The following is a 26,451-nucleotide window of genomic DNA, read 5'->3' on the forward strand; positions in this document are numbered from 1 at the left end:
ACGGTATACTGCGACAGCTGCAAGCACTGGCCCACTCATGTACAGGAGGGTGGAAGCGTCCATAGAGTCACGGTATACGGTATACTGCGACAGTTGCAAGCACTGGCCCACTCATGTACAGGAGGGTGGAAGCGTCCATAGATTCACGGTATACGGTATACTGCGACGGCTGCAAGCACTGGCCCACTCATGTACAGAAGGGTGGAAGCGTCCATAGAGTCACGGTATACGGTATACTGCGACAGCTGCAAGCACTGGCCCACTCATGTACAGGAGGGTGGAAATGTCCATAGAGTCACGGTATACGGTATACTGCGACAGCTGCAAGCACTGGCCCACTCATGTACAGGAGGGTGGAATCGTCCATAGAGTCACGGTATATGGTATACTGCAACAGCTGCAAGCACTGGCCCACTCATGTACAGGAGAGTGGAAGCGTCCATAGAGTCACGGTATACGGTATACTGCGACAGCTGCAAGCACTGGCCCACTCATGTACAGGAGGGTGGAAATGTCCATAGAGTCACGGTATACTGTAATAGCTGCAAGCACTGGCCACTCATGTACAGGAGGGTGGAAATGTCCATAGAGTCACGGTATACGGTATACTGCGACAGCTGCAAGCACTGGCCCACTCATGTACAGGAGGGTGGAAGCGTCCATAGAGTCACGGTATACGGTATACTGCGACAGCTGCAAGCACTGGCCCACTCATGTACAGGAGGGTGGAAGCGTCCATAGAGTCACGGTATACGGTATACTGCGACAGCTGCAAGCACTGGCCCACTCATGTACAGGAGGGTGGAAATGTCCATAGAGTCACGGTATACGGTATACTGCGACAGCTGCAAGCACTGGCCCACTCATGTACAGGAGGGTGGAAGCGTCCATAGAGTCACGGTATACGGTATACTGCGACAGCTGCAAGCACTGGCCCACTCATGTACAGGAGGGTGGAAGCGTCCATAGAGTCACGGTATACGGTATACTGCGAGAGCTGCAAGCACTGGCCCACTCATGTACAGGAGGGTGGAAGCGTCCATAGAGTCACGGTATAAGGTATACTGTGACAGCTGCAAGCACTGGCCCACTCATGTACAGGAGGGTGGAAATGTCCATAGAGTCACGGTATACGGTATACTGCGACAGCTGCAAGCACTGGCCCACTCATGTACAGGAGGGTGGAATCGTCCATAGAGTCACGGTATATGGTATACTGCAACAGCTGCAAGCACTGGCCCACTCATGTACAGGAGGGTGGAAGCGTCCATAGAGTCACGGTATACGGTATACTGCGACAGCTGCAAGCACTGGCCCACTCATGTACAGGAGGGTGGAATCGTCCATAGAGTCACGGTATACGGTATACTGCGACAGCTGCAAGCACTGGCCCACTCATGTACAGGAGGGTGGAATCGTCCATAGAGTCACGGTATATGGTATACTGCAACAGCTGCAAGCACTGGCCCACTCATGTACAGGAGGGTGGAAGCGTCCATAGAGTCACGGTATACGGTATACTGCGACAGCTGCAAGCACTGGCCCACTCATGTACAGGAGGGTGGAAGCGTCCATAGAGTCACGGTATACGGTATACTGCGACAGCTGCAAGCACTGGCCCACTCATGTACAGGAGGGTGGAAGCGTCCATAGAGTCACGGTATACTGTAATAGCTGCGGCACTGGACATTGTACATGTGGACATTGTATAGATCTGGTATTATTTGTTGTCTAAACTTATTTTCTATAAATCAGTTATATTTCATAGTAGTAACAGAATAAAGAAACCCCTTCCTAATACAGCAATGAGATACAGCTTTTATGAAGCTTTGTATATTCTAGACAAGAGATCCCAAAGTTCTTCCTTGTTCAAATCTCCATCTGCAGCAGATGAGCAACGACCTGCAGTAAGGCACTAATCTAATAAGCGATGTGTGGGGTGACCTTCCCCAATTACGCTCCCTCCCGGGACATCTTACGCTCCCTCCCGGGACATCTTACGCTCCCTCCCGGGACATCTTACGCTCCCTCCCGGGACATCTTACGCTCCCTCCCGGGACATCTTACGCTCCTTACCGGGACAATTTACATTCCCTCCCAGGACAATTTAGGCTCCTTCCCGGGACAAGTATTGCTCCCTCCCGGGACATCTTACGCTCCCTCCCGGGACTTGTCTTATGGTGTCATATATCCCTTTACCTGGACTTTACAGAGCTGGAATCTCTTGGACGTCCCAGTACAGTTTTTATTCCCAAGAACGCTGAGAGCTTTCCGCCTGAAAGCATAAAATGGTGCATTAGGTTATATAGAAAGTATTGTCTTGTTGTTTTATAATTACGTTTATAAACACAAATCAATCTCACCTTTATTACAGTTTAATATTTGCTTTATTAAAGTTATCCCATCTGGTGGAGTTCAGAAAGATATGATACGTAGGTCCTACATACCCGGGCCATGGGGTCCCAACAATCTGGAGGGTCCCAATGAAGGCTCCGATGGTCTATCACTGCTCTGTAACACAGGCCAGGGTGCTGGTGAGGAGTTCCCATGTATGCAGGGAGAGGGGCATGTAATTAGGAGTCAGGAGCAGGACGGGGCCATTTAGCACCTTCAGCAGTACCAGGCAGATTGTGAGAACACTGCAGTCAGGTAATTACCACCTTTATTCACCATAACGAACTGAACACCAGCCAAAAACAAATTTCTAGCCTTTTATTATTCTTATTAAAGTGTGTTTATGTCACCACTAGGGCATAAAACTAACAAGACTACAGACCTTATTTAAATTCTCATAGATACATAGTATAAGTATAATTATGTGGAGAAAACCCTGCTCAAATGAGCTTACAACCTATATGGATGGAATGAATGGGAGCTGCCCGGGATTAACCCTTAGAGCACTGTGGGAAGTGGTGAACAGGGAGGTGGCAGAGGTAGGAGGGCAGGAGGCTGGCGATGTATGGGGGAGAGCTATGTAGGTATGAGAGAGTGGTATAGGGAGCCAGTGGAGTGACTGGCAGAGGACATGAGGCTGGCGATGTATGGGGGAGAGCTATGTAGGTATGAGAGAGTGGTATAGGGAGCCAGTGGAGTGACTGGCAGAGAGGGGCAATGACAGAGGACATGAGGCTGGTGATGTATGGGGGAGAGCTATGTAGGTATGAGAGAGTGGTATATGGAGCCAGTGGAGTGACTGGCAGAGAGGGGCAATGACAGAGGACATGAGGCTGGTGATGTATGGGGGAGAGCTATGTAGGTATGAGAGAGTGGTATAGGGAGCCAGTGGAGTGACTGGCAGAGAGGGGCAATGACAGAGGACATGAGGCTGGTGATGTATGGGGGGGAGCTATGTAGGTAGGAGAGAGTGGTATAGGGAGCCAGTGGAGTGACTGGCAGAGAGGGGCAATGACAGAGGACATGAGACTGGTGATGTATGGGGGAGAGCTATGTAGGTAAGAGAGAGTGGTATAGGGAGCCAATGGAGTGACTGGCAGAGAGGGGTAATGACAGAGGACATGAGGCTGGCGATGTATGGGGGAGAGCTATGTAGGTATGAGAGAGTGGTATAGGGAGCCAGTGGAGTGACTGGCAGAGAGGGGCAATGACAGAGGACATGAGGCTGGTAATGTATGGGGTAGAGCTATGTAGGTATGAGAGAGTGGTATAGGGAGCCAGTGGAGTGACTGGCAGAGAGGGGTAATGACAGAGGACATGAGGCTGGTGATGTATGGGGGAGAGCTATGTAGGTATGAGAGAGTGGTATAGGGAGCCAGTGGAGTGACTGGCAGAGAGGGGCAATGACAGAGGACATGAGGCTGGTGATGTATGGGGGAGAGCTATGTAGGTATGAGAGAGTGGTATAGGGAGCCAGTGGAGTGACTGGCAGAGAGGGGCAATGACAGAGGACATGAGGCTGGTGATGTATGGGGGAGAGCTATGTAGGTATGAGAGAGTGGTATATGGAGCCAGTGGAGTGACTGGCAGAGAGGGGCAATGACAGAGGTAAATGAGTGTTTAGTAGCCTCCAGGGTGAGGACCGGCCGGATACAGGGTATACTGCGGTGGGGAAAGAACGGATTGTGAAAGGGACTGTGGGTGACATGTACTAAAAATGTGACAGGGATAGACACACTGACATACAGGGGAACAGAATACCACCTCTGTCTAAGGCAGTGCCTCTCCTGAGACTTCACGCCTCCACCACAGGTGCGAGTACAAGCTGTCCACTTGGTCCACTCCCCCCACCAAAACGTGGTCACGTCTGTCCCATCTTCTAGACTGTTAGACGTCTGAGTATTGTCCTGCTGGTCATTTGCATCAAAGTAAGGAAATAATAGTTAAAATGTGCTTTGTATTCTTCCCACAACTGTACAAATACATCACAACCCCCATTATACAGGCAAGGACTCCCAGGCGACACTAAGTTGTGTGTGCGAGAAGCAGGATACACACTCTCTGTATACATAAAGGTGTCCTGAACCCAAACGTTCACCGTGTCTTCAAACGTGGACTGTACTTTCGGATGAGAGGCCTTTTGCCAATTGGATGTGCAGTTTTTACAGGAAAGTGCATTTATTATAATGTAACGCAACAGAAAGCGTCAAACAGGAAAATGGAATATAATACATTCCTATTCCCTGACTTATGCCCTGGGCCCTGATTCAGAGCCGGACGCTCTTTCAGAGTGCTCGCTCTGAATCAGGGCGTTTTTTTTTTTTTTTGAGCCGGCCTCCTGGCCGCTCGCTAAGCTGTGAGTGACCACCCACAGCTTTTGCGAGCGCCCAGCTGATGGTTGCGACCATCGGGCTTGCGACGAGACCCTTGTGGTAGGGTCTTCGTTCCCGCAAGCCCCAGTGAGCTTCCTGCTCTAATAGAGCAGAAAGCTCAACTGCTGACATCACGAGTGATGTCAGTAGGGCCGCCCTCAAACGGCAGGCGTTCCTTAGGGAACACCTCCGTTTGGCCAGCCACCCCCCCCTCCCCGCCTACAAAACGGGGCGAGCTGTCGATCAACATCGACAGCCGGCCCGTTTTGTTGCAAGTGATCTCTCGCTCGCTCATGGGCTCGCGCGTGCGCACTGTCCGGCCATCGACCCGCTTGCGAGCGGGTCTGAATCAGGCCCTTAGTCCACAATGGAGACAAGGACAAACTGAACCGCACTCTACGCTGCGCATAAGCCAATGCTGGTCACCATGTAGATTCCTGGGTGGACATTGTCCTGCAGGTGGTCTCACATCACAGCTCCTAATGCGGCAGAGGAGACGTGCAGTGTGTGCGCCTAACAGTGCACATGGTGGACAATTAGGAGACATGTATGGCACAGCAGCAGATTGGGAAGGTAGGAAATTATTGAGTGTACGGACACTTTAAAGCACATCATTATTATTTAGAAGAGTTATTGATGAATTGCAAACAGGTTAGCCTGTATTATTATTATCACATTTATCTCATACTCGGCGGCAATCAGCGCCTGGGCTCCGCGCTGCCCTGTCCAGTTACAATAGAGCACGTTATAGTCCTTATACTCACTTGTGTTATAGAAAAAGGGACATTTCCAAATAAAATGAGTAGAGGGATCCATCCCTGGTGCACGCCGTTCCTCATAAACAGGACTTGCATCCAGCGCCCCAGGGGAACACGCATTTCTAGAAGAAGAGAGACTTTATTATTGCAGTCGCAGTAGAATCTGAGGTAGCCGAGCTCCACGTTATACTATCAGGCACAATCTGCTGTATGTGGGTCTGACAGAGGCTGGATATGAAGTAAGAGCCACCGTAATCACTTTCTGCTGCTGGTGTCTTCTGAGCCCCTGGACCTGCCGCAGGGGGAAATGATGCAGAGAATAAGGGTCTCCCATCTGGTGCTTTGCAGATAACAGCCGTCATAGATCATCTGTAATATCTTTCTACACCTGAGCGGGGTGCATATTCCTTCTTATATTAGGACCAAATTTATTTAACATTTTCCAACTTATAGTTAGAGTGGCCGCGGAAGAAGCGACTGCGAAATTCATCATGATCGTGTATTTAAATGCCGGTGACTCCAGATCGCTGAACAATCGCCTAACAGACATGACAATGACTGCAATCACTGACACAGGAATACATGGAGCACAGTAACACATACATGGGTAGCCATGCACTAACAATGTAAGGACTAAACACAGGATTTCAGCACAAGACAATATATCAGGGTGCAGCCAGCTGAACTCGAGGCGTAAGCAGGAAAGGACCAGGCCCATTACAGCTTACATCCGACCGGAAGGTGGTAGCGAGAGGCAATCGGTGCAAATACAGATGTGTCCAAATACATTTATAGGGGTATAGTTACTAAAGTGCAGGTTTTCAGAAGTGGAGATATTGCCGATAGCAACCAATCAGATTCTACTTATCATTTATCTAGAAGATAATAGCTATAATCTGATTGGCTGCTATGGGCAACATCTCTACTCCTAAAAATACCCCTTAGCCTCAATACACCATTCAGCATCAGACGCTTGCACCAAGCATCATTTTGGCGTCTTTTTCACCAGCGTTGAAATCGCAAGCGGATGCGACAAACTGAATCTGTATATGAAGCACAACAGAACTTGACGTGGAAAACAGCCGCGGCCGCTGCACCGTAGCGCTTTGTATACAGATTCAGTCACACACAGATATAGAACTGTAACATATCACACTAATCGGTGGAGTCTCGTCAAGCGGATTGGCGCATCATTTTTTTGGGCGACAAAGACGCTCAGTGCAAGCCAAGTCGCACTGGACATAGGGCCTGATTCACTATGCATCGCAACTGCGATGGCGCACGCAGTCTGACTGCAATGATATGCTAATTCATTGCGATCGCTATGCCGCCGCAAGCAGTACATATAAGGACGCCCACCTTACCTTACACACATCGGTAATACTTGGCAAGACTGCGAAACCATCGGTAACATGGAGAACTATCGCAGCCTCAGGCACACTTGCACAGGCTCTGACCTTACTCAGGAATTGCTATAACCTCATCGCACGCTATGTGTCCTCAGGCTGCGTAGGGCATCGCAGTGGCTAATTTATGCTTGCCCATCCAAAGGCGTTCAAACGCTCTGGCACGCCTGCGTTTCCCGGACTACGCCCCACGTCACCTACCACAAATGGCACTTCCTGTCAATCACTCTGCGATGGGTCTGCAGAGTCACTGCGGTCGCAGTCCTGATTGCAGTGGCCGGTTCAAGCACGCACACTGCGACGCATACACATGAGCAGAACGCAACAATCGCCCAATAGCGTGCATGAGGACACATCGGTAAGACATGATTGGATGTCCTGGATGGAAGAGGGCCGGGTGGTGAAGCATTCGCAGAACGCAACAATCGGCCAATAGCGTGCATGAGGACACATCGGTAGGACATGATTGGATGTCCTGGATGGAAGAGGGCCGGGTGGTGAAGCATGAAGGACTGAAAGCTGGAGAGGAGTCTGGTATTGGGGGGGCAGCAGGGTATAATATTTGGAGACAGGAGGGGAGAAGGTTATTATTAGAGCAGAGGGGTATGGGGAGAATGTGTTACGGAGGGTCCTGTAGGTGGGGGTGGGCAGCTGGAAGCGTTGTGAAGGATACTCGCAGGGTCAGGCTCCGAGTCGAGGCCTTTACAGAACATCTGGATGAAAACATCAAAGTAATGGTCTTTAGAACCTGATCACCCAACTGGTCGGTGTGATGTGATAAATGATGGCGATGACTCGGCTTTATGGCGAGATGGGAACCACTGGAGAATTTGAGGCGATCTCCCCAGGATCCAGTTGCATATTACTAGTAGAAAGGGTAAGTCACAGAACACAGGAATAACATTCCTCTCCTGCTTGGTTGTGTAATCCGTGCACAATCTGTGGACACATACTCAGGTCCTCATTCAGAGCCGCTCGCAAAATACGAGCGCTCGCTCTGAATGAGGGCGGCCGCTTCTCTGTAATGAGCCGGCCTCCTGGCCGCTCGCTAAGCTGTGGGTGACCACAGCTTAGCGAGCAAGCAAGCGGCCAGGTTGATGGTCGCGATCGTCTTGCGACGAGACCCTTGTGATAGGGTCTCGTCTGCCGTAAGTCCCAGTGAGCTTTCGGCTCTAATAGAGCCAGAAGCTCACCACTGACATCACGATTGATGTCAGTGGGGCCGCCCCCAAACAGCGGGCGTTCCTTCGGGAACGCCTACGTTTGGCCAGCCACCCCCCCCCCCCACCCCGCCTACAAAACGGTGCGAGCTGTCGATCACCAACAACAGCCACCCTTTTTGTAGTGAGCCCCGGAGCGAGAGAATTTCTCTCGCTCCGGGGCTAGCGCACTTGCAGTGTGGCCGCTGCTCGCGCACAGGGCCTCAACATCAACCCACTTGCGAGCAGGTCTGAATTAGACGCTCAGTCTTTAGAGGCCTTTTCTCATGGCTGTTTTTCAAAAAACCCAAAGTGATGGAGAATGTCTGAAAGTATTGCTGCAATGAGGCAGGGGCTGCGCAGAGACCCGAGCCCATGATACGAGACTGGATCTGACTACAAGGTAGATGTGCAGAATAAATCTAACTTTCTTATCAGTAACACAAATTCTGCCACTGAATCTCCGGGTGAGGAAAAGTCATCCACAACATTACCATCATCTGATTGGCTTCTAATGTGAGACGCATCTGATTGCAGAAAGACCTCTCTCCGTTGGGTTCATTATAATTAAAATGTTGTTTACACAATGGTATAAACGTTGAACATGTGGTAGACATATTAATAAAACAAGCAGGCCAGGCATCAATGATGAGCTGAGAGTCCTTGTGGCCCTCCAGACCTGGGTCCAGATGTGCAGCAATGTGTTCCTCTGGCACAGAACACCCAGCTGAGGTGGAAAGCCCTGGGGTCACTTTTTCATCTCCGGCCACAGCGTGTTTGAGGGGGAAACAAATCCTACTATTACGAGCAGTGTGGAGTTGAGGCCAGCCTTAACACAGACTCCATTCAGCGAGGAGGAGGCGGCGTCTTGGGACAAACGCTTCCGTACATACTGTAGGCTTTCAAAACAAGCAAACAAATATGTGCATATTAGGATCATCTCACAGAACGGAGAGATCCCCCCACCCATTAGGTGCCCCCGAAATGAGCAGTGATGAACACAAGAACAAATTCTTATTCTTCAAATGTTTCTTGGGAAAAAAAACCCAGAAAGTGCCGTAAGGTGGAAAAGAACATAAAAATTGGTTTATCCCATTCAGACGGCTAAGAAAATCTAGATATTTTTGAAAGCTTTCTTTTATGTTCCAGGAGTATACAGATATCTAAATGCTATGTCCCAATGGAATGGGTATGATTCCCGTCAGCGGCAGCCCGACAGGAGCAGAGTGCGACACAGCGGAAGCCCGACAGCGCTGGAAATCCAGATCGTGGATAGGTAAGTATCCACTAACCTAACCTAACCCCCCTAACCCTAACTCTCCTTAGGGGTGCCAAACCCTAACTTCCCCCCCAAGTGCCTACCCCTAACCACCCCCTTCCCCGCTACCTAAACCTAAGTCCCCCGGGGGGGTGCCTAACCCTAAGTCCCCCCCCCGGGGGTGCCTAACCCTAACCCTCCCGGGGGGGTGCCTAACCCTAAGTCCCCCCCGGGAGCCCTAAGCCTAACCCTCCCCCCCCCGAGGCTGTCTGCTCGCAGCACCCGGCATCACTACGATCGTGATGCCGGGCGCCGGTCTCCCGGCGTCGAGGAAATGCGGGCGTCTACATCTAGACGCCCGGCATTTCACCCTTGCCGGGTTAAGACAGTCGGGAAGCTGGCTGCCGGTATATAGGCAGTCGGCTTCCTGATTGCTTCCCGTCCCAATTGTAGAAGAGTCTAATGCTGGAACATTGAAAAGGGAATTCTAGGATTTTATTTGGAGGTGCCCAGTTGCAGAGAAAGTACAATACTGGGAGAACACATTTACTGTAGGAAAATTACAATTAAGCAATATTGAATCTATGAAGAATATAATGGGTACTAATCTACAATCAATTCAACTTCACATTCCCAAAATAGGACCCAGCCTGTGATTGCAGCTCATCACTCCACTTGGGACATAGTAACATCCAGCGGAGGCTCCAGAGGTGTGGCTGCAGCGTAGTCCAAATTTCAAATAGGGAAGCCACACCAACTGCCACCCCAAACATCGCCAGCCGGGACTCACTGGCAGTTGGTGTGGCCCCCCTATTTGAATTTTGGGCTGCCCTGGAGCCCCACCTCTGGAGCCTCCACTGGTGATATCACTTAGTCACTGTGCCCGGTGAGGTCACTAGCTCCCAGTACATTTACAGTCTGATGAGCACTGGTGACATCACTGAGTCACTGTGCCCGGTGAGGTCACTAGCTCCCAGTACATTTACAGTCTGATGAGCACTGGTGACATCACTGAGTCACTGTGCCCAGTGAGGTCACTAGCTCCCAGTACATTTACAGTCTCATGAGCACTGGTGACATCACTGAGTCACTGTGCCCGGTGAGGTCACTAGCTCCCAGTACATTTACAGTCTCATGAGCACTGGTGACATCACTGAGTCACTGTGCCCGGTGAGGTCACTAGCTCCCAGTACATTTACAGTCTGATGAGCACTGGTGACATCACTGATTCACTGTGCCCGGTGAGGTCACTAGTTCCCAGTACATTTACAGTCTGATGAGCACTGGTGACATCACTGAGTCACTGTGCCCGGTGAGGTCACTAGCTCCCAGTACATTTACAGTCTGATGAGCACTGGTGACATCACTGAGTCACTGTGCCCAGTGAGGTCACTAGCTCCCAGTACATTTACAGTCTCATGAGCACTGGTGACATCACTTAGTCACTGTGCCCGGTGAGGTCACTAGCTCCCAGTACATTTACAGTCTCATGAGCACTGGTGACATCACTTAGTCACTGTGCCCGGTGAGGTCACTAGCTCCCAGTGCATTTACAGTCTCATGAGCACTGGTCAGTGCCTCACAGGTCATTACACCTTTAAAGATTGGTAAATACATAAAAATATAGTGTACAAGGATGGTAACAAGGAATACAACTAAATAACCGTGTGGCCCTCCGCTTCTCCCTGCTGCAAGGGAAAATAATTTAAATAGTACATAATGTGGAATTATATAAATATTAATTAGGGCTCTTTTTTGCAGCACTAGAACAACTTGTGTCCTTACCCCATTTTCATAGTGGAGTCATTTAGTATTAAGGGGAAAAAAAACACATTAGCAATAAATGAGGCATCAAGTTTAAAGAATAATTACACCTAATGATTGAGCCCCTGAGGCCTGTATGGTCCACTATGATACACCTCACACCTACTTCCCATATTCATGGACCCCAAAAAGGCAGAGCTCATTGGAAGTGGGTGGGGCTATCAAAAAGTTGGTATTGCTGGGTATTTTTGAGAGAAACGAGAGGATGGTTTGATCGTATATAGGGCTGCCCTTATTTATTGCGATTTCTTACGGCTAAATATTGGGACGCACGTCTAATTGGCAAGAGTGTGGTCGGTGGCCCTCAGGGGAAGAACACTGACAGTATACATGTCAATATTAATAGGAGCGAGGAGATCATTGCTTTATCATTACAGGTATCCACAGACCTGCCAATCTGGGGGGTCCCCGGATCTCAGGTAATCAGCATTTAGAATTAGTGCAGTGTTATTAAATGTGGCGTTATCCTTTATGCAAGGACACACACACAAGTACATTAGGAATAAGTAGCAAGGTCATATATAAGTCATTCTTTATATACAGTAATATCTGAAGTGGTGACAATTACACTTTAAAAATAGCAGTTGAACCTTAAAACTTCATATAGCAAAAAATAGCGATACAGTAGCTAAAAAAACAAAGAAAACTCGCTGACACTCTCTCTCGTACTATCCTGTAAAGTCTCCAAATTTTAACTAATCAACCATATATGGTCTACTTCACCCCCTGCCCCCTCCCCTTATCCCTGCTCTTTGTAAATGATTGTTTGAGAAGTACACTAATTCATTGATGAACTCCATCCCGGAGGCTTTGGCCGGCTCCTCTGCGGACAGGTGTTTCAGTGTCTTCCCACACTTGCTTTTTATTAAGTCTTCCAGACACATCTGGGCCCGCGCCAAGAAACACTGCTGAGTGCGACGTCTATCGTGAACTCTGAGAGATGGAGCGGCCTCGGTCTGAGGAGCTGGATAAACTCTGCGCTGAAGGAACACTATACACAAGATTAACTAGCGGGGATGGAACCTATAAAAGAGCAACCATTTAATGTTAACAATATATTGTTGTAGTGCTGGTAAGTGGGGATCTTTCAGACAATTTATTAAGTGTCGGGGAAAACTCTGGAAGGCGTAAAACGCTATTCCTAGATTATTCTATGGTGGCGCCGTCCAATTTTCCTTCCCAAGTGAGCAGCATGAAGATAAACATGCTGGGTCCTAGCAAAGTATTGATGTCATAAAACCGGCTTCTAGGGTGTCCAAAATGGCTAAATCTAGAACAGTGACACAAATCCATTCCTGGTCTCTCATTGTCCATTTAAAAGTTAAAGAGACGGCATCATACAATCCTAAGGTGATATTTATATTTAAGCATAGCTTTGAGTATTCGCACAAATTGGGAGATGGAAGTTGGACAAGCTGAAGTATCTCCTCTCCCTTAGGGGCACATTTATCAATGATCCCACAAACAATGCGATCTGGGCGCGATATTAGCGCACATGACCGCATTGCAGTTTGCAATCATATTGGCCAAATATATTACGGAGCCCGTCCCTGCGATGTGCTTGTAGTGCAGTGCCGGAGTCAGCGGTTTCCTCAGGAGCGTCCTGGGAACTGCACTGCATCACCCGTAGAAACCTATAGGGGGGGCTGTGGCTGCTGTCGGAATGGAAGGACAGCTGCAGTTAGTTATCGGGGATATCTGCTGCCATCCCTCCATTATACATTCGGAGGTATATTCATTATTTCTGGTTTTCGAGGAACATGCCACAAATAGTTATTGATAAAGGGGCCCCTTAGTCCCAATCCCTTGGGGTGTTCTTACAATTAGCAGATAGTGTGGCCTGTAACTCAGGGCCTGATCCAGCAAGGAACGCAGTAGCTATACGCATGCAATCAGTCGATTACCTCGCACTGCGCATGCATCCCAGTGCGCGAGTCAGACGCTGCGGTCAGGCTATGCAGATTTATGACAGAGTGATTAACAGGAAGTGCCATTTGTGGGTGGTGACGGGGGAGGGAGGGGGTCAGGCGCGTCAGTGCGTTTCAAGGCCGTTGCATGGGCGTGCATAATTTATCCACTGTGATACCAGAAGCCTCCGGAGGTCTCATAGCGTGCGCAGAAGTTAGCAATCTGAGGTCTGGGCTTCCTTAACTGTGTATCTGGGTCCAATGTTACCGATTGTTTCACTATGTTCCCCTAGTATACGGATGTGAGCAAGGGGAAGTGTGCGTATGGGTCCGATGTTACCGATTGTTTCGCTGTGTTGCCCTAGTATACGGATGTGAGTAAGGGGAAGTGTGCGTATGGGTCCGATGTTACCGATTATTTCGCTGTGTTGCCCTAGTATACGGATGTGAGTAAGGGGAAGTGTGCGTATGGGTCCGATGTTACTCGATGTTACCGATTGTTTCGCTGTGTTGCCCTAGTATACGGATGTGAGTAAGGGGAAGTGTGCGTATGGGTCCGATGTTACCAATTGTTTCGCTTTGTTGCCCTAGTATACGGATGTAAGGGGAAGTGTGCGTATGGGTCCGATGTTACCGATTGTTTCTCTATGTTCCCCTAGTATACGGATGTGAGTAAGGGGAAGTGTGCGTATGGGTCCGATGTTACTCGATGTTACCGATTGTTTCGCTATGTTCCCCTAGTATACGGATGTGAGTAAGGGGAAGTGTGCGTATGGGTCCGATGTTACCGATTGTTTCTCTATGTTCCCCTTGTATACGGATGTGAGTAAGGGGACGGGGGCGTCCTTATGTAAGGCTGCTTGCGCAATGTGAAAGCTCACATTTACGTATCACCACTGATATTAGCAACTGCGCTGCGTGTGTATAAGCAGAATTGCATTCCGTAGTGAATCCGGCCCTCAGTCTGCAGCAGACCCCTCGAGGACAGAGTCGCGATCACTCTTCTGGGGGGCTACATCAGCTGCGATCCAGGTGTTCAGATACCAGGTCACGCAACAGTGGAAGAGGAGATCGCTTCTCTATAGGGCATACTCGCCGGCTCTACCGGAGGCCGTGTGGGGGCAACACCGTTATTATGTCATCACTTTCCAGCCATCATGGGGAGAATAAGGGGGAGATGTATCAAAACTTGGAGAGAAGTACCAACCAATCAGCTCCTGTCATGTTACAAGCTGTGTTTGGAAAAGGATAGTTAGGAGCTGATTGGTTAGTACTTTATCTCTCTCCAAGGTTAGATACATCTCACCCTATGGAGGATGTGTGCTACAAGAAAATGGCTGCCACTCTCCAGTACACTGATGGCAAAATGGGATGCGGTCAGGAAGCCGACTTCCCGACTGTCAAATCCCGGCAAGGTACTAATGACAGGAGCAGCGATCCCGACTACATGTGTGCCAAGGATTATATGTAACAAACTATAACACTGCTCTGGGGCTCATTTACAGTAGTATGTAAGTACGTTTTATGACAGGTGTCTCTGGCGTAGAAAGTCACGCCCTACGCCAGTCGCATGCCATGCCGTTACCCAATCTCACTATTATCAGACAAGCTCGGGGGCAAAGATATTACAGATGAAATGTGACTACTGTGAGAGGCTTTGCAGACATACAGATAGTCAGATACGCAGAGCAATGCCGTGCGCTGCAATGCTCTGCTGGGCTTTGGATGACCATTGATGATGTCTCGGTCGAGGCACTACTTGGAATATCACTTAAGAAGTAAACGACAGGACGTATAGGACTCTTCGTGGTGGCTTTCAGGATGATCAATGGTCCATCACAGCCCGTCTGTAAGTTCTGAGAGGTGGGATCTGCTGGAAATGATTAATACAACATTCCACACATCTAAGACTCTGCATGTAACCCGGAGGATGCCCTTCACCAACATCTGCCAACCTACAAACGTGGCTCCACATACGCCATTTCCAAGGAGGAGGGGGCTTTAAAAGTTTGTAAGGAAAAGGCCAGTGGTGCAGCAACTACTACCATGGCTGAAAGCCCTGGACACTAACGGCAATATAGCGCTGAGACCGACGCTTCTGTCCCCCACTCAACGGGTTTATGGAGCAGATCAGTCATAAGGAAGACAGACAAGAGAAATGAGGACTGGCAAAGGGCACTGGAGGCAGATTATGGATAGCGCAGAGTAGAGACGACCTCAAACGTCCCTGCGTCATATTATGTAAATGAACCAATCGCTGTGGACTGTATAACCCGTCCAGTTCTAGCTCAAGTACCATAATGAGCCTGCAGGGTTAGCAGCCAGGAGCACATGTAACGTAATGAGGATCCAAATGTGCAAAAAAAGGGAGATGTATACAGGGAGACTGGTGTTCACTCTAGCTCCGGCGGCAGGCAGGGTGCCGGAGCAAGAGAGGGCACCTTTGTGCGCGCGCGCGCGAAAAGGGGGCGAGGCCACTGAAAAGGGGGCATGTGTAAGACGCATCCCCTTTTCGTCACTCTTGGGGCGTGCCAGGCACTTACGGACACGCCAGGCAGCCCCCAAGTGCTGCAGACAGGGAGAATAGATGGCGGCGCATGCGCACGGCATCTATTCTCCAGCGGTGACTGGGTCACCGCACATTTCTCCACCCGCGGGACACTGCGACCCGCGGGTGAAGACGGCACCCGCAGGCTGCGAGGGCAGGGAGCTTTTTGCCCTCCGGAAGGAGGGCAGGGCGTCGTGCCCCGCTAAAACAGCCTAGCGGGAACGCTAGACACTGGACCCAGCGTTCCCGGAGACCTGATGCAGAAAATGGATGCCGTGAGTAGCAGCTCAGGGGCGGCAAGACCGCAGTGGAATGGCGCTCTGAGCTGGGGGAGGGGCCACAGGGAGAGCAACGTCTCCCCTAGGTGGACATCAAACACCGGATCCCTGGCCCTAGTTGTCCCCTGTGCCAGTATAGGTTATGCCCTGGTGGTCTAGTGGAGTCCTGGACGAACCGGCGTCCACATCAGCGCCTCCAGTCTGTCTCCTGAGACCAGAGGTAAGACTGTGCATAGATGCGGGTCCCCGTCTTACCTGTCCCCTTGAGTCCCAGCTGCAATCTGGGGTCTGCTAGTTAGGTCACCCCGGAGCTCCGCCGAGAGTACCTAGCCGATGGCTGGAGTCGCAGCGCCGCGGAGGGGTGATGGAGCAGCAGTGCAGACGTCCAGGGGACTATCTAGTGCTGTTGCTCTGTAGTTAAAAAATAAAATAAAAATAAATCATAAAAATAAAGCTTAGGCTGCTTAATAGCATCCCCACTGTCTAACGGTGACCCGGCTCCTGCCAGACACCAACGAAACTGAGTTACCTTCAAGCTGTGGGCGGGGTATAGGGGAAAGGACCAGAGCATAGATAGAAAAAAGCTTTGCTGTTGGTGTTCGGTCCTCCAAGTACAACGTACAACCCATTGTCTCCCTGTGGAGTCCTATGGACCCTGAAGAAGAAAGCATAATAATGATGGGGGATAGGTATATAGAGGTGTAATGATGGGGGACAGGTATGTGGAGGTGTAAATGATGTGGGACAGGTATGTGGAGGTGTAATGATGAGGGACAGGTATGTGGAGGTGTAATGATGTGGGACAGGTATGTGGAGGTGTAATGATGGGGGACAGGTATGTGGAGGTGTAATGATGAGGGACAGGTATGTGGGGGTGTAAATGATGTGGGACAGGTATGTGGAGGTGTAATGATGGGGGACAGGTATGTGGGGGTGTAAATGATGTGGGACAGGTATGGTGAGGTGTTAATGATGGGGGACAGGTATGTGGAGGTGTAATGATGGGGGACAGGTATGTGTAGGTGTAAATGATGTAGGACAGGTATATAGAGGTGTAAATGATGTGGGACAGGTATATAGAGGTGTAAATGATGTGGGACAGGTATGTGGAGGTGTAAATGATGTGGGACAGGTATGTAGAGGTGTAAATGATGTGGGACAGGTATGTGGAGGTGTAAATGATGTGGGACAGGTATGTGGAGGTGTAAATGATGGGGGACAGGTATGTGGAGGTGTAAATGATGTGGGACAGGTATGTGGAGGTGTAAATGATGGGGGACAGGTATGTGGAGGTGTAAATGATGTGGGACAGGTATGTGGAGGTGTAAATGATGTGGGACAGGTATGTGGAGGTGTAAATGATGTGGGACAGGTATGTGGAGGTGTAAATGATGTGGGACAGGTATGTGGAGGTGTAAATGATGGGGGACAGGTATGTGGAGGTGTAAATGATGTGGGACAGGTATGTGGAGGTGTAAATGATGTGGGACAGGTATGTGGAGGTGTAAATGATGTGGGACAGGTATGTGGAGGTGCAAATGATGGGGAACAGGTATGTGGAGGTGTAAATGATGGGGGACAGGTATGTAGAGGTGTAAATGATGTGGGACAGGTATGTGGGGGTGTAAAGGATAGGGGACAGGTATGTAGAGGTGTAAATGATGTAGGACAGGTAGGTGGAGGTGTAAATTATGTGGGACAGGTATGTGGAGGTTTAAATGACGGGGGACAGGTATGTGGAGGTGTAAATGATGTGGGACAGGTATGTGGAGGTGTAAATGATGTGGGAGAGGTATGTGGAGGTGTAAATGATGGGGGACAGGTATTTAGAGGTGTAAATGATGGGGGACAGGTATGTGGAGGTGTAAATGATGTGGGACAGGTATGTAGAGGTGTAAATGATGTGGGACAGGTATGTAGAGGTGTAAATGATGGGGGACAGGTATGTAGAGGTGTAAATGATGGGGGACAGGTATGTAGAGGTGTAAATGATGGGGGACAGGTATGTGGAGGTGTAAATTATTTGGGACAGGTATGTGGAGGTGTAAATGTGGGACAGGTATGTGGAGGTGTAAATGATGTGGGACAGGTATGTGGAGGTGTAATGATGTGGGACAGGTATGTGGAGGTGTAAATGTGGGACAGGTATGTGGAGGTGTAAATGATGTGGGACAGGTATGTGGAGGTGTAAATGATGTGGGACAGGTATGTAGAGGTGTAAATGATGGGGGACAGGTATGTGGAGGTGTAAATGATTTGGGACAGGTATGTGGAGGTGTTGTATTGATGGAAGAGGGGTTTTAGGACTTGCAGATGAGAGGTAAAAATATGTATTCCAACTTTTTACAAATGTGTGTAAATACAGTGAAAACCTACTATACAGACATACAGTATCTCTGTACCCCAACATGCTGGGAAAACGTTACTTTGATGAAAAACACTGGCTTGCTATCATTTTTCCACCATTAATAAAAATTGCAAAAATCAGCCATGTGCCACCCTGTAAGAACCTCCAGTACACTCCTTATGGCCACTAACAGCCTCCTATATGGTCCTGCTATAGATCGGTTTCCCCACTTTTCCAGGCACTTCTCCCAGGTCGCTTTTTGTAGAAAGTCGCACCCCCTGCTGCGAGTATCTCAGATATCTAGGGTGCGCACAATCGTGCGATGTATGAAAGTTTCATGAAGCAAACTTGCTCCTAACCCAATTGAGCCCCTGTACAGAAGTGCGGCATTACACCTGCTCACAATCACAGCTTCTAGTGCACAGATAAAATCTGATCCTGAACATTACACCCAGTTGTACTGTGTATTTGCCAAGAAGTTTCCTGAAAATACAAGCAGCATAGAGAGGAAAAGCAGTGGTACTGTGCAGGTGTCCATAATTACTATACCAGACACCGAGATATAGATCCAGAACACACAGCACAGTAGGAAATACTCTGCAGCCGTCTAAACAATGATAAATATATCTGCAACATAGAACACAGTAAGTAGGTGCAGTCCTGTCATTTACTATACAGCAAACATCCCTATATGAAGCATTACCGTATACAGCACAGAATGAATGACTCAGGTATCACACTACATCTACTAAGGAGTAAAAAGCGGCCGAGCAGCAGTGAATGAATCCTGCCCATCCGCAGTGCCGGGTGTTACACAGTGCACCTAGCCGGCTACAAGCACTTCCAGCAATCACTGCGTCCTAAAGGATTACAGATGCAATATACAATAGGTGTCACTGTCACAATTCATTTCACCAGCTTCCCCCCCCCCCCCTTCCTCTCTTACCTGGTGGGATCCGGGGGTGAAGATGTCCCAGGTGCCCAGGGGGGTAGAGCAGTTAACCTGGCACGGTCAGAGATCAGGGACAGAGTGACTGACTGGCCAGCTCACAATGATATAGGCAGGCGCACACAATGTTACAGTGTCCTGATAGAATGGACTGTAGTTACACAGGCGTTTATTGCCATAGGTATAATGGTTTGGTCTTGGTGCTAGATGTCAGCCTGTCTCCCTGACCCTGGCAGTCTGTCTGTCCCTCAGTGACTGTCTCCTTTCGGCCGCCCGAGTTACTGCTCCCCAGTTACTTCCCTCCAGCACCTTTTATAGCTGCTGTCAGACAGACTGTCAGGAATTCACACTTATAGACCCACAGTTCAACCTCGCTCTCTCCTGTCAGCTCTCCTCCTTCCTTTCCTTCATTTACCCCTATAATAGCCCCCTCCTCCTTCCACTCCCCTCCCACAGCCCAATTTTCCCAAACCCACCCTCCATTCCTCTACCCTCCATCCCATCACTCAGCTGAACATCCCTCTATCATTTTTTGTTTAAGTCTGTTTTAGTGTCTGGCCTGACGTCATCATACACAAAGCATTAACCGCTATCCTGCCGGAGTCAGGACACTTCTCACACACGGCTTCACTATTATTTCCGGGGTGCCGGATGGAAAAATCAGACATAAAAACCTCCAAAAACAAATAGACACAATATGCTCAGCCCGTGAAGGTGTAAAATAGGACATGGGCCTGTTATTGTTGCACCTGCTGGAACAGGAAGGAGCTACGATAAATGCTGTGAAAAGGACATTCAGGAGTGGGGACGTTACTGCTGGTCACAGTGTTCAGCAATCATTGTCCTACTTACTGCAATAACAGGTCATGCTTAATCCCTATCAGGACATTCAGGAGTGGGGACGTTACTGCTGGTCACAGTGTTCAGCAATCATTGTCCTACTTACTGCGATAACAGGTCATGCTTAATCCCTATCAGGACATTCAGGAGTGGGGACGTTACTGCTGGTCACAGTGCTCAGCAATCATTGCCCTACTTACTGCAATAACAGGTCATGCTTAATCCCTATCAGGGCATTCAGGAGTGGGGATGTTACTGCTGGTCACAGTGCTCAGCAATCATTGTCCTACTTACTGCAATAACAGGTCATGCTTAATCCCTATCAGGACATTCAGGAGTGGGGACGTTACTGCTGGTCACAGTGCTCAGCAATCATTGCCCTACTTACTGCAATAACAGGTCATGCTTAATCCCTATCAGGGCATTCAGGAGTGGGGATGTTACTGCTGGTCACAGTGCTCAGCAATCATTGTCCTACTTACTGCAATAACAGGTCATGCTTAATCCCTATCAGGACATTCAGGAGTGGGGACGTTACTGCTGGTCACAGTGCTCAGCAATCATTGCCCTACTTACTGCAATAACAGGTCATGCTTACTCCCTATCAGGGCATTCAGGAGTGGGGATGTTACTGCTGGTCACAGTGCTCAGCAATCATTGTCCTACTTACTGCAATAACAGGTCATGCTTAATCCCTATCAGGACATTCAGGAGTGGGGACGTTACTGCTGGTCACAGTGCTCAGAAATCATTGCCCTACTTACTGCAATAACAGGTCATGCTTAATCCCTATCAGGACATTCAGGAGTGGGGACGTTACTGCTGGTCACAGTGCTCAGCAATCATTGTCCTACTTACTGCAATAACAGGTCATGCTTAATCCCTATCAGGGCATTCAGGAGTGGGGACGTTACTGCTGGTCACAGTGCTCAGCAATCATTGTCCTACTTACTGCGATAACAGGTCATGCTTAATCCCTATCAGGACATTCAGGAGTGGGGACGTTACTGCTGGTCACAGTGCTCAGCAATCATTGTCCTACTTACTGCGATAACAGGTCATGCTTAATCCCTATCAGGACATTCAGGAGTGGGGATGTTACTGCTGGTCACAGTGCTCAGCTCAGCAATCATTGTCCTACTTACTGCAATAACAGGTCATGCTTAATCCCTATCAGGACATTCAGGAGTGGGGATGTTACTGCTGGTCACAGTGCTCAGCAATCATTGCCCTACTTACTGCAATAACAGGTCATGCTTAATCCCTATCAGGGCATTCAGGAGTGGGGATGTTACTGCTGGTCACAGTGCTCAGCAATCATTGTCCTACTTACTGCGATAACAGGTCATGCTTAATCCCTATCAGGACATTCAGGTGTGGGGACGTCACTGCTGGTCACAGTGCTCAGCAATCATTGTCCTACTTACTGCAATAACAGGTCATGCTTAATCCCTATCAGGACATTCAGGAGTGGGGATGTTACTGCTGGTCACAGTGCTCAGCAATCATTGTCCTACTTACTGCAATAACAGGTCATGCTTAATCCCTATCAGGACATTCAGGAGTGGGGACGTTACTGCTGGTCACAGTGCTCAGCAATCATTGTCCTACTTACTGCAATAACAGGTCATGCTTAATCCCTATCAGGACATTCAGGAGTGGGGACGTTACTGCTGGTCACAGTGCTCAGCAATCATTGTCCTACTTACTGCAATAACAGGTCATGCTTAATCCCTATCAGGACATTCAGGAGTGGGGACGTTACTGCTGGTCACAGTGCTCTGCAATCATTGTCCTACTTACTGCAATAACAGGTCATGCTTAATCCCTATCAGGACATTCAGGAGTGGAGACGTTACTGCTGGTCACAGTGCTCAGCAATCATTGTCCTACTTACTTCAATAACAGGTCATGCTTAATCCCTATCAGGACATTCAGGAGTGGGGATGTTACTGCTGGTCACAGTGCTCAGCAATCATTGTCCTACTTACTGCAATAACAGGTCATGCTTAATCCCTATCAGGACATTCAGGAGTGGGGATGTTACTGCTGATCACAGTGCTCAGCAATCATTGTCCTACTTACTGCAATAACAGGTCATGCGTAATCCCTATCAGGACATTCAGGAGTGGAGACGTTACTGCTGGTCACAGTGCTCAGCAATCATTGTCCTACTTACTACAATAACAGGTCATGCTTAATCCCTATCAGGACATTCAGGAGTGGGGACGTTACTGCTGATCACAGTGCTCAGCAATCATTGTCCTACTTACTGCAATAACAGGTCATGCTTAATCCCTATCAGGGCATTCAGGAGTGGGGACGTTACTGCTGGTCACAGTGCTCAGCAATCATTGTGCTACTTACTGCAATAACAGGTCATGCTTAATCCCTATCAGGGTCATCCTTCATCCCTATCAGGACATTCAGGAGTGGGGACGTTACTGCTGGTCACAGTGCTCAGCAATCATTGTGCTACTTACTGCAATAACAGGTCATGCTTAATCCCTATCAGGGTCTTCCTTAATCCCTATCAGGACATTCAGGAGTGGGGATGTTACTGCTGGTCACAGTGCTCAGCAATCATTGTCCTACTTACTGCAATAACAGGTCATGCTTAATCCCTATCAGGACATTCAGGAGTGGGGACGTTACTGCTGGTCACAGTGCTCAGCAATCATTGTCCTACTTACTGCAATAACAGGTCATCCTTAATCCCTATCAGGACATTCAGGAGTGGGGACGTTACTGCTGGTCACAGTGCTCAGCAATCATTGTCCTACTTACTGCTATAACAGGTCATGCTTAATCCCTATCAGGACATTCAGGAGTGGGGATGTTACTGCTGGTCACAGTGCTCAGCAATCATTGCCCTACTTACTGCAATAACAGGTCATGCTTAATCCCTATCAGGACATTCAGGAGTGGGGACGTTACTGCTGGTCACAGTGATCAGCAATCATTGTCCTACTTACTGCAATAACAGGTCATGCTTAATCCCTATCAGGACATTCAGGAGTGGGGATGTTACTGCTGGTCACAGTGCTCAGCAATCATTGTCCTACTTACTGCAATAACAGGTCATGCTTAATCCCTATCAGGACATTCAGGAGTGGGGACGTTACTGCTGGTCACAGTGATCAGCAATCATTGTCCTACTTACTGCAATAACAGGTCATGCTTAATCCCTATCAGGACATTCAGGAGTGGGGATGTTACTGCTGGTCACAGTGCTCAGCAATCATTGTCCTACTTACTGCAATAACAGGTCATCCTTAATCCCTATCAGGACATTCAGGAGTGGGGATGTTACTGCTGGTCACAGTGCTCAGCAATCATTGTCCTACTTACTGCGATAACAGGTCATGCTTAATCCCTATCAGGACATTCAGGTGTGGGGACGTCACTGCTGGTCACAGTGCTCAGCAATCATTGTCCTACTTACTGCAATAACAGGTCATGCTTAATCCCTATCAGGACATTCAGGAGTGGGGATGTTACTGCTGGTCACAGTGCTCAGCAATCATTGTCCTACTTACTGCAATAACAGGTCATGCTTAATCCCTATCAGGACATTCAGGAGTGGGGACGTTACTGCTGGTCACAGTGATCAGCAATCATTGTCCTACTTACTGCAATAACAGGTCATGCTTAATCCCTATCAGGACACTCAGGTGTGGGGATGTTACTGCTGGTCACAGTGCTCAGCAATCATTGTCCTACTTACTGCAATAACAGGTCATGCTTAATCCCTATCAGGACATTCAGGTGTGGGGATGTTACTGCTGGTCACAGTGCTCAGCAATCATTGTCCTACTTACTGCAATAACAGGTCATGCTTAATCCCTATCAGGACATTCAGGAGTGGGGACGTTACTGCTGGTCACAGTGCTCAGCAATCATTGTCCTACTTACTGCAATAACAGGTCATGCTTAATCCCTATCAGGACATTCAGGAGTGGGGACGTTACTGCTGGTCACAGTGATCAGCAATCATTGTCCTACTTACTGCAATAACAGGTCATGCTTAATCCCTATCAGGACATTCAGGAGTGGGGACGTTACTGCTGGTCACAGTGCTCAGCAATCATTGTCCTACTTACTGCAATAACAGGTCATGCTTAATCCCTATCAGGACATTCAGGAGTGGGGACGTTACTGCTGGTCACAGTGCTCAGCAATCATTGTCCTACTTACTGCAATAACAGGTCATGCTTAATCCCTATCAGGGCATTCAGGAGTGGGGACGTTACTGCTGGTCACAGTGCTCAGAAATCATTGCCCTACTTACTACAATAACAGGTCATGCTTAATCCCTATCAGGACATTCAGGAGTGGGGACGTTACTGCTGGTCACAGTGCTCAGCAATCATTGTCCTACTTACTGCAATAACAGGTCATGCTTACTCCCTATCAGGGCATTCAGGAGTGGGGATGTTACTGCTGGTCACAGTGCTCAGCAATCATTGTCCTACTTACTGCAATAACAGGACATGCTTAATCCCTACCTGGACATTTTTATCTATTAGAATGTTTTTTTACATTGCAATGATCAGAAAGTAACGGGGTACATTACATCTAGTTTGGGGTCACAAATGCCCAGCCCTTGCTGCCACGGTGTGCCTGTCATGGGCTAGTGGGACTGGGGCAATGTTTGCAGGCGTCTAGACAGATTAATACCTACACGGTTGCCAACATTTGAAATGAATTTCCCAGGGGCACGCTACCAGCGAGCAGGTGCATGTAATAACGTCACCCATGCTAATCTGCCGCAGGAGCCTCATCTGCTATAGACGCCATCATCATGGTTACAGGGCAGCTTCTATTGTGCACTGTAACTATTCTACTAGCCAGAGTTACTTACAGAAGATAATAGGAAATACACTGCGCACGTGGTAAGTACCAAAGCGGAGCAGAGACCTTTCCATGGACATTTCCAGGACTTAAGCAGCTGGTGGGTGACTACATAGGTACAGTCTTAGCGATAGAGGGGTTAGAAGTTCCAGGGAGAGATTTACTAAACCTTGGAGTGAGATAAAGTAACAACCAATCAGCTTCTTACATAGGGCGCAGTTACAGTGATGCGCCCCTCACTCAGCTTTCCTCACAAGACCACCCAGGTACAGCCCAGTTACACCTCTTCAGTTGTAGCTGTAGATGAAATGTAAATGTATGCGCGATAACATGCAAGATATGTTCTGCCAGCATTCAGTCTATTACTCCGTTTACTAACTTCTATATGTCAGGTGTTTAACATCTACACACCAGCCCTATATGTATAGTGCAGTGTAATACATGGGTTTGTGCAGATAGATTTTCATACATCATTTCAGACCTTCCAACACGACACCTCCCCCGCCCAGTAACACCCTCCCCCGCCCAGTAACACCCACCCCAGCCCCGTAACACCCTCCCCCGCCCAGTAACACCCTCCCCAGCCCAGTAACACCCTCCCCCGCCCAGTAACACCCTCCCCCGCCCCGTAACACCCTCCCCTGCCCAGTAACACCCTCCCCCGCCCAGTAACACCCTCCCCCGCCCAGTAACACTCTTCTTTGCTCAGAATCTGACAATTGTATTTGTTACTCGCTATTAATGAGAAATGTGTATTTGATCATCACTTAAGCAATTCAACTCCGGGAACGGGTACCATCCTGCCCGGTCTGGCAGCATGCCCATCAGGTCTGCTCTTTTCCACAGCCGCTTGGTCTTTGGGATCGCTGTCTTCCTCCTTAGGAGTCCGTCCTGTTCCATGTGTCGGTTCTTAGGTCTCCTGATCTGCCATCACTGCAGTGCGCTGATGTTATTGCTGCCGCTAAGTTGAAGCCCATATACTGTAGGGGCACTGTGCCAGTGTATCGGGTCTCTTTAGCCCGCGCCAGCAATATAACAATCTCTGTGGACTGAACTTGTGCTTGCAGTGCCACAGACCTCTGCCTGTTACCAATCTGTGCCTCAGCTAGTGGCCGAGACCCGGGAAGGGGCTGACAATTCTTCTACCTGCTAATTCCTTGTAGCCCCAATTTATTAGGTCAGGATAGCAGCGAGAGCAGCGATTTTCACCCCTTACAACTCGAGCACACTACACAAGATTTTATAATTACTAAGGCACATTATCCGGCTATGGGACCTGCGTGACCAATGAGAAAACCAACACATTGGCCTCCACAGGAATAAAACACACTACATTGGCCTCCACAGGAATAACACACACTACATTGGCCTCCACAGGAATAAAACACACTACATTGGCCTCCACAGGAATAAAACACACTACATTGGCCTCCACAGGAATAACACACACTACATTGGCCTCCACAGGAATAAAACACACTACATTGGCCTCCACAAGAAAAAAAACACCCACACAT

The 26,451-nt window shown here is 48.9% G+C and overlaps 1 protein-coding gene across 3 annotated transcripts in view; it reads right to left on the reverse strand.

Annotated features, from left to right (window-relative positions):
• The window catches only part of ADAMTSL2 (ADAMTS like 2), a 166,469-nt gene that overhangs the window by 78,798 nt on the left and 61,220 nt on the right, over positions 1–26,451 (reverse strand). For all 3 annotated transcript variants that reach the window (XM_088459683.1, XM_088459681.1, XM_088459682.1), the window contains exons 2-4: positions 5,531–5,646; positions 4,159–4,304; positions 2,200–2,275 (exon numbers count right to left, since the gene is read on the reverse strand). In XM_088459683.1, the coding sequence (XP_088315809.1) occupies positions 2,200–2,275; positions 4,159–4,304; positions 5,531–5,644 (336 nt within the window). In that variant the 5' untranslated portion in view covers positions 5,645–5,646. The remainder of the gene's footprint in view (positions 1–2,199; positions 2,276–4,158; positions 4,305–5,530; positions 5,647–26,451) is intronic.

The sequence above is a fragment of the Taudactylus pleione genome, unplaced genomic scaffold (genome assembly GCF_031769625.1).
Source record: "Taudactylus pleione unplaced genomic scaffold, aTauple2 ptg000927l, whole genome shotgun sequence".
Classification (NCBI taxonomy): Eukaryota; Metazoa; Chordata; class Amphibia; order Anura; family Myobatrachidae; genus Taudactylus; species Taudactylus pleione.